General features: G+C 56.1%; 2 protein-coding genes across 2 annotated transcripts; one reads left to right on the forward strand and one right to left on the reverse strand.

Moving 5' to 3' along the window:
• Positions 1 to 1,812: 1,812 nt before the first annotated feature.
• Positions 1,813 to 3,756, forward strand: CABS01_09421 (multidrug resistance protein fnx1; the record flags this gene model as incomplete). The annotated part of the gene is made up of 2 exons (XM_060542778.1): positions 1,813 to 2,423; positions 2,484 to 3,756. 2 exons carry the CDS (start codon positions 1,813 to 1,815, stop codon positions 3,754 to 3,756), a joined length of 1,884 nt encoding a protein of 627 aa, XP_060400505.1.
• A 453-nt stretch (positions 3,757 to 4,209) lies between these two features.
• On the reverse strand, positions 4,210 to 6,023 carry CABS01_09422 (major facilitator superfamily transporter; the record flags this gene model as incomplete). Its single annotated transcript, XM_060542779.1, has 2 exons — positions 4,210 to 5,627; positions 5,726 to 6,023. 2 exons carry the CDS (start codon positions 6,021 to 6,023, stop codon positions 4,210 to 4,212), a joined length of 1,716 nt encoding a protein of 571 aa, XP_060400506.1.
• Positions 6,024 to 8,740: the final 2,717 nt, after the last annotated feature.

The raw sequence follows: 8,740 nt of genomic DNA on the forward strand, positions 1-8,740 counted from the left end.
TCTGAGTGGTGAAGCTTTTTTGAGTGAGTTCCCACTTGAGATGAGAGTGAGCTATTCAAGGGAGGCTTGGAACTCCACTCCGAGGTCTGTCAGTCACTCATGTTTGTATCACCTCTACTGGTTGAAGTAGTGCTTTGTATAACATCTATCGGTGATGCATTCGAAAATGTATTCTGCTTTAGTAGCTTGAGTATACCAAACATCGGTGGCTGGGATTGACGCTCTATCTAACTGCTCCGAGAAGACGGGCTGTGCCGCAGCAGAAACTTGGTAACTGTTTCGTAGCTTGGCTGGTAGATACTCTAGTATCATTCTCAAGGTGATCTGTAATATACACAGTCATCCCTATAAACCAGCCAGTATATTGCCATGAGAGAGATGGGCTATAGTCTAACTAGGTAATACCAGAGAAGCAGCCAATAGACAAGACCACTACACACAAATGTGAACCCCCGATCGCAGACACCCAGTGATGATGACAAGCATTCCGACAACCAAGGATAAGCCTTCCATCGCGGGGGGAACAGCCGAGGTGGGGGCAAGGGAGGACCCTGGCACTTGTTCAAACTTCTGGCTCAGTCCCTCATTCCCGTCGCAAAGGTGTTACTGTCCGCGATCTCGGCGTCCAAGTCGCAGGGTCGCAGGATCGTAATTGTCGCCGTTGCAGATGTATCAAGGATGGCAACTGTAATACGGTAACATATGAGTTAATGTTGAAGACTGATTACCAAGCCTTGACTGGAATCTAGCAGTCTCGCGGATGACGGCACGGTCCAGGTGGGATAAGTCAACAGATGGATTCAATGAGCAGCTTAGCAGTCTTTAGCTTCCTAGTCAGGTAGTTCGGCTTCGGCTTTGGGTGGTGGATAATAAGAACACCAACTCGTTTGGGGACTCAACATTAACATAAACCAATCGGCAGGACGAAGTGCTCCGAGAAGACCTTATGAGTCTATACGGATAGAGACTTCGGGTAAAAAGTACTAGACATGAAGTGTGAACTAAACACTCTCACCGGCTCTCGCGCCGAGCTTGTGCTGGTTAAATCCGATGTCGCATTAGCCCCAGCAAGAGTTCTCTACCCATCCGTATCCATGCTTTTAGTGTAGTCATTGAGTCAATCAACTTTTGCCGATTCGGCAACGCGGCAACAGTCGACATTTCTGTCTCTCGGCTCTCGTCGCTCTCGCGTCTTTCCACCCCCATACTACCTTAGTAGGTAGGGTACACTATTACACACGATTTTCACTTACCCCAGTCTTGGATGCTTTAGATCTCACACCCCTTGCTCTTAGCTGCTTCGAGACCAGTCCCTTTACGTCCACTTTTCCCTCGCCATGGGACCAGGGGAGGGTACAGGTTGGAGCGCATGTGGAGGTGCTTGTCATCGACTTTGGATTCGTAATGGAAATTTGTTGCGCCTTTGGCTCGTCACTTTTCTTTCGTTTCGTTTCGGTGACTTTTGACTCTTCCTCTTGACAACCATGACGGAGCGACTGCTGCTACGGGTTTCTTCTCACTAGTTGTAGCTGAAGATTGCCACTCACTGAGCAATACCCAGTCTCGGCACGTTGCATCTCTCATCGCCTCACCGTGTCTCTCTCTCTTTGCGCGAAGCTGGTGATCTCATTTCAATTCTCACGTTGAAAGGTCCAACTCAGCTAGCTACCTTTAGACTCACCACTTCCTCCTATGAATCATCAGTCTCTCGCTCAGCATCCCGAAAACAGACTGAGTTCTTGAGACAAGCACACAATCTTCACACGACATTCCTTTACCGCCAGGACCATCGCCCAGCACAGCAAAGCACAGATGACAGCAAAAGACTTCCACGAGGTCCACGACGACGAAAAGGTCGGCGACATTGAGCGCGCCGCCGGCTCCCAAACCGAAGATGGATCGCCCACGACCACCAGCAGCGACTCGGTAACCATCCGCAGCAACCCCGACGCGACGAACATCAAGGCGGAAGAACAAGAACTCTCCCACGACGCCACTGCCGCAACAGCGACAACAGGCCATGTGACGGGCCCCAGCGACACCAAAGAGGCCGCGCCCGAAACACAAGCCACGGCAGCGGCGCAAGGGCCACCACCGGCAGCGGCGGCCGGCGCCGAAGACACGCCCGAGGCCGGCCGCACGAAGCTCGAGACAACGCTCATCGTGCTCTCGCTCTGCGCGGCGCTGTTCCTGGCGGCGCTGGACGTTACGATTATCACGACCGCCGTGCCGACCATTGCGGAGGAGTTTAATAGCAATATCGGATACATCTGGATCGGCTCGGCGTACCTTCTCAGCAATGCGGCTTTCGTGCCGACGTGGGGCAAGATTTCTGATATCTGGGGCCGGAAGCCCATTCTGCTGTGCGCTGTTGGTGTGTTTTGGGTTGGGTCGTTGATTTGTGGGTTGTCTACGAGCATGGGGTAAGTCTTTGAGAGCTTCAGACTGGAAGACGGCGTATAGATGTTGCTAACATGACACAGCATGCTCATCGGCGCCCGCGCGATCCAGGGCATAGGCGGCGGCGGCATCATCGTCCTCGTCAATATCTGCGTAAGCGACCTCTTCTCGATGCGCCAGCGCGGCGTCTATTTCGGCGTCATGGGCATGGTCTGGGCCGTCTCGAGCGCCATCGGCCCCGTCCTCGGCGGCGTCTTCACGAGCAAGGCCACCTGGCGGTGGTGCTTCTACGTCAACCTGCCCATCTCGGGCGTCGGCTTCATCGTGCTCTTCTTCGTCCTCAAGCTGCACAACCCGCGGACGCCCGTCGCGCAGGGCCTGAAGGCGATCGACTGGGTCGGCACGCTGACCATCATCGGCGGCACGCTCATGTTCCTGTTCGGACTCGAGTTTGGCGGCGTTCAGTACCCGTGGAGCTCGCCTACTGTCATCTGTCTGATCGTGTTTGGCATCGTCACGATTGGCATCTTCGCAGTCAACGAATGGAAGTATGCGCGGTACCCCGTCATCCCGATGCACCTCTTCCGCAGCTGGTCCAACATGGCCGCCTTCGCCACGGCCTTCTGCCACGCCTTCGCCTTCATCTCGGGCAGCTACTGGCTGCCGCTCTACTTCCAGGGCGTGCAGGGCGTCTCCTCCCTCCTCTCGGGCGTCTACCTACTCCCCTACGTCCTCTCGCTGTCCCTCATGTCCGCCGTCGCGGGCGTGCTGATCCGCAAGACGGGCAACTACGTCTACCTCATCGTCGGCGGCATGCTCGTCACGACGGTCGGGTTCGGGCTGTTCCACGACCTACCGCTCGACCGCAACTTTACAAAGATTATCCTGTACCAGATCGTCGCGGGGCTCGGTATTGGGCCCAACTTCCAGAGCCCGCTGATTGCGGTGCAGACGTCGGTGGAGCCGCGCGATATCGCGGCCGCGACGTCGGCGTTTGGGTTCATCAGGCAGATGGGCACGTCGATTTCTGTGGTTATTGGTGGCGTGGTGTTTAATAATGAGATGCAGAGGCAGTACCCGCGGCTGAGGGAGGAACTTGGCCCTGAGCTGGCGAATATGCTCTCTGGTTCGAGCGCCGCGTCCAGCGTGGGCGTGGTGGCGGATTTGCAGGGGGAGCAAGGGCAGATTGCGCGCGGGGCATATCTGAGTTCTCTGAGGACGATGTATATCGTCTATGTTGCGTTTGCCGGGCTCGGGCTCGTTCTGAGTTTGTTTGTGAGACAGGTGCAGTTGAGTAAGAAGCATACGGAGCATAAGACGGGGTTGAAGACGCTTCGGAGCCGGACTGGGAAATGAGGCTCTACCTCTCTCATGGAGGCACGCCTCGAGGGGAAGAAAGGGGGTTATGGGTAGGGAAGAAAGCGGCGAAGGTGTGAGGGTTTGCTAGACTTCAACAGCATGGCGTTTTGGATAAGAGCATCTTGTTTGGTTGGCAGCGAGCATCAACTGGATACCAAAAAATAGGATGCATTCTTTCTCTCTCTGATATTCACGAACCCCTGGGATTCACTCATGACTCAATCCATCTTTTGTGCTCATGTGAAATCGATGACTTATGGTCCATCGTATCATACATTGCTGCGATTTGGTGTTTCGCACGAGACATACTTGGGTATTCCGATGTGCTGACAGCTTCACATGGCACGATCGAGTTGGTAGGACCCTAATTGTGAACAAATCTTGTTGTCTACCAACATCTAGTCTATCACTGCGCCGAGCAGCTACCTCATCTATTCTATACACGTCTTATCATGAGTTTCCCGTTTGCGCCTCGGCAGCTTTCTCCTCGTTCCCTGAGCCGCCCTTGCGATGCCGCCACTCCCTCGCCAAAAACGTCAATGCAACACACAATCCAAGCCCAGCGAGCCCGACACCCATGTACAACGCGCCCCGGAACCCCCTGAACTGCTCCTCCTTGGTCCCCGCGCCCTTGCTGACGTGCACCTCCACCGTGCCCGCGAACCCGACGCCGAGCGCGATGCCGTAGTTGACCACCGTGTTGACCAGACTCGCCCCGATGCCCTGGTGCTCCTTCTTGACGGCGTTCGACAGGATCAGCGTCGCGGCGGGGAAGCTCATGTCCATGCCAAAGGGCATGATGATCATGGAGACGAAGATCTGCGCCCAGTAGATCTGGTTCTCGGGCGCCGTGGCCGTGAGGATGACGCCGACGGTGAAGGCGATGAGCGCCATCGTCATGACGACGGGCGGGCGCACCTTGAGCGGGCCGAGGAGCTTGCCCGTGATGACGGCCGCGAGACCGCCCGTGACCACGACGGGCGAGAACCACGCGCACGTGAGCAGCGGCGAGAGCGTGCGGATCTCCTGGAGGATCTGGACGAGGTAGAGCGTCCAGATGCCGAAGGTCGCCCAGCCGCAGACGACGGCCGCGAGGACGAAAGCCACGTCGGCGTTGACGGCGTCAAAGGGCAGAAGAGGCTTCTCAGCGTACTTGAACTCGATGGCGGTGAAGACGCCGAAAAGGACGAGGCCGAGGATGAGCGGGACGAGGACCGTGGGCGTCTTCCAGCCGTCGATGGGCGCCTGGTTCCAAGCAAAGTTGAAGAGAATGAGCGCCACGATGCCCGTGACCGCGCCGGGGATGTCGAGCTCGACAAACATGTCACTGAGGGTCCTTGGGGCGCGGTCGACCTTTGCGTGCGGCTCGGGGATGATGAAGTAGCCCGCGACGGCCAGGATCGCGAGCCAGATGGAGAGGGCCCAGAGTGCCCAAGGCCACCACTCGAGCTCGAGCGTGCAGGCGATGGCGGCTCCGACGACGCCGCCCATGGGCGCGACGGCGCCGAAGAAAGAGAAAACCATGGCCTTGCGGTGGCCCGGCGGGTAAGCGGCGCCGAATAAGGCCAGGGCATTGGGGAGGCAGATGGCCGGGCCGATGCCCTGGAGGACGCGTGAGAAGACGGCGAGTGTGAAGTTTGAGTAGACGCTGAGGCCGGCGATGAGGGACCAGAGGGAGAACCAGGCGAAGCCGATGATGAGCATGCGCTTGTAGCCAAAGGCGTCGCCGAGGCGGCCCGAGAAGAGGATGAAAGTGCCGACGGTGAGGGAGTAGCCGGCGACGAGCCAGGCTAGGCGGGCTGGGTTGTCTACGTGAAAGGAGCCGCCGATGACGTGGAGGAGGACGAGGGTTTCCATGTAGGCGGCCTCTGTGCAAGTGGTTAGTCTATAATTTTCATGTTTTCTCATGCTTAGGGATAATGCGATGCTGTGAGATGGAGTTTGGGGATAGAGGGCAGCAACTTACGAGTGCAGAATTGTGCCATGCAGCAAATAATTACGAACATGGCTTCACGGGGGAACGACATGCCGTCGACAGCCCACACTGAAGAAGCATTGGATTGTTGCGGCGCGAGGTTGTCGCCATTGTCGTCGCTTGAATCGTCTCTACTCGATCGGCCTAAGCTTGAGTCGTCGGGGATGTGCTTGTCGTCCCGGAGCATGTTGACGTCCGGTGTCGCAGCGGCGGTCCTGTCGCCTGATGTTGAGTCGAGGCTCTTGCGAACATACTGCTGCTGCTTCTCAGATGCCGACGGAGAAGCCATCGTGAACTGGAGTGCGGTGTTCCTTCGACCTTGGAATGTTGCTGACCCTGACCTTCAAAGAACAGGAAAGGCCCCAGGCAGGACCATCAACGACGGGCGATACTCGAGTTGAAGTAATGGAAAACGATCTACCCGTCAGGTTGACGCCAACGCGCGAGGGCGGGAACGCCCCTCCGAACCGGGGAGGACCCATTTACAATTTGGAAAATTCGCCATTCCCGGACTAGGCGTACATACGAAGTACGGGACTAAGAAATTGAATCAAAGATCCCCGAACCAGCCAGCCAGGCCAGCGGGACAAGGGGACGACCTAAAGACCTACCTTAGAGGCTTAGAGCCGTCTCTGTCTCGGACTTACACGTGGGATTGGCGAGTTCTAGCAGAGGGTCCCGGCCAGGGTAGGGTGTACCGGATATGGGTCCTTTTGGATCATGGATGGATCTTTTCTTCTCGTCCCTTGAGAATTGCTTCCGTGTGGTGGTTGCTGACTGGGTTCTTTGGGCTCACCAAGACAGTATTAGACCACATCCCAGTTGAGCACCACACATCCTTGGCCCCATCACGCGGCACGCGAGTCGGCATTCCAGCAATTGACAGGAGTTTTGCGTGGTCGATCGAACCAGTCAGTGCTCAGTGCGTCGCTGCGTCGATGACCGCCTGTTGACTGTTCTATGGGACTCCTTGAGAGGATATTTTTACCCTTTTCGGGAGGAAGCTCCAGCGGGAACAGACTCAAAATCTAATCTGATCTTTAACTTTCCCAACGGGACGGGACCATGACGTCTCTTTCGGTGTATCCGTACGGACTTAACGTGTTGAAGGTATGTTAGCGACTTCAATATGAGGGATGACTGAGAACCTTTCTGTCACGTCAACCTGCAAGATCAGTCAGACGGTCAGACAACCTTCTCGAAGCCGCATTAAAGATGAACAGCAAGACACGTTAACAACACAGCCGGTTCCCGCCCATCGGCAAATCCGCCCCCGGGCCCGCGGGACACGCAGAGCTCTAGAACTCTCGTATACCTACACGTACAGCCCCCAACCTTCTCTCCCAATTCAGCTTCTGATCACGAGCCCTTTGTCGAGAGCTAGGAAAGCTGGACTGCGGGCGGCGGCGCAGGCCAGCGAGCGGGACAAACCTTTGCTTAACCCCTTTCGGAACACTCTTCGGAACAGGCTCAACTCCAACAGTGCTTAACCTGCCATAGGTGTCAAGGGTGCGTTGGTGCTTAGCAGAACGCAGGGCTGAGAGGGCACGGAAGGTTCCAAAGAGGCGGGCAAGAGGCATTCAAAGTGTCGGGCTGGGCTGGTCTAGTGCCAAAGGCGCAAGAGCTTAGCAAGGCGCGTGGCGCACTGGCGTACATCTTCCCCCGCGCGCTCGGGATGGACGCCGCCCATCCCACCCTCAAGTTTGGACGCTTTCGATGCCTACCAGTGCCAATTCGCTGGGAGCTTGGGCCCGAGTCAAGCCTAGTCTGGCTCGCTGTCTGACAGACCAAGTTGACAAGTCCGCGGGTTCCAGCCACTTTTGGCGTTCTGGAATGGCCGTATTCGGCAGTGGGTTGGAAGTTGAGATAGCGGTGATTTGTAAAGCTGCGCTGGTGGTGATGCGCTGGAGCCTGGGAGGATATTGGGGCCGGGTTGACATTCATCCAAGGAATGTCTGAAAGATGGTCTATCTCCCTGGGTGGACTTGGGCTGCTGGTCGTTCAGATGAACCACTGCCATTCTGTTGTCCATCGACCAAAGTCCTCGTCAAACCTTCAGGCGTTATTTGCCCATTATGGTCCCGTTCGCGTTCTGCTGCCAAGACCATCAGAAAATTGCTCAGCGACGTTTGAGATCACGACATTTGTGTTTGGCTATAACGGGACGCCTTTCAAAAGTGAAGAATCGGGGAAAATTCCCAGTCACGTACGAGTCAATCATGTCTAACGCCGAAGGAGATTCAAGGGAGAGTGTGAAAATGGTATTTCCGTATCTCCGTATTTCCGAGAGCTACACCTCCGTTATTCCGCTTCTCAACAGACAGTTATGGGGCCGGGCTACTTCCGGTGGAGGAGGGCAGACCAGAGCGAACCACAAAGTCAGAAAACCGTACTCTTGAATTACACACGTCAGAGCCGCGCGCGTGTCCTGGTATCTTGCTGTCATCGGCCGTTGTTGCAACGCTTCGGAACTCGCGTATCTCGTTCCGAACCCTGATCTGCAAAATATCTCTAAAATGACATCCACGCCGGTAGTCCACGGCGCGGCGCCGCCGAAGACCCATCGGAGATCGAGTAGTATGGGTCGGCGGCGGCCCGGATGAGAAAGGTAGGTCGCTGTGCATCAACGCCAGAAGATACAAGTCTCTACCAAGAAGTCTTACCACGGCAAAATGGTCAAGCCAAGGAAATCCAGAACTGCCGATCGTTCATCACGCGGCATATACTCCACGGTCCCGAACCGACGGTTCCCCCTGCCGCTTCAGCTCCATCACGTTCTTCCCACATGTGTTGGAGCAGCATCAACGTCTGACGAATGTTGCCCAGTCTGATGGAAGAGACTGTGTGGTCGAGTCGCTCGTGTAGGAAACTCCGCTTTTCCTAGTCCACCACGCATGACCCGACCACCGCGATGGGCCAGCAAAGGCTTATGTTGATTTGGATGCTTGGGAGCAGCTGTGCCAGACTCGCGAGGGCTTTGGAAAGGACCCCTTGGGTTGTTTTCAC

This window comes from Colletotrichum abscissum (genome assembly GCF_030869225.1).
Source record: "Colletotrichum abscissum strain IMI 504890 chromosome Unknown Scaffold_22.1, whole genome shotgun sequence".
Lineage (NCBI taxonomy): Eukaryota > Fungi > Ascomycota > Sordariomycetes > Glomerellales > Glomerellaceae > Colletotrichum > Colletotrichum abscissum.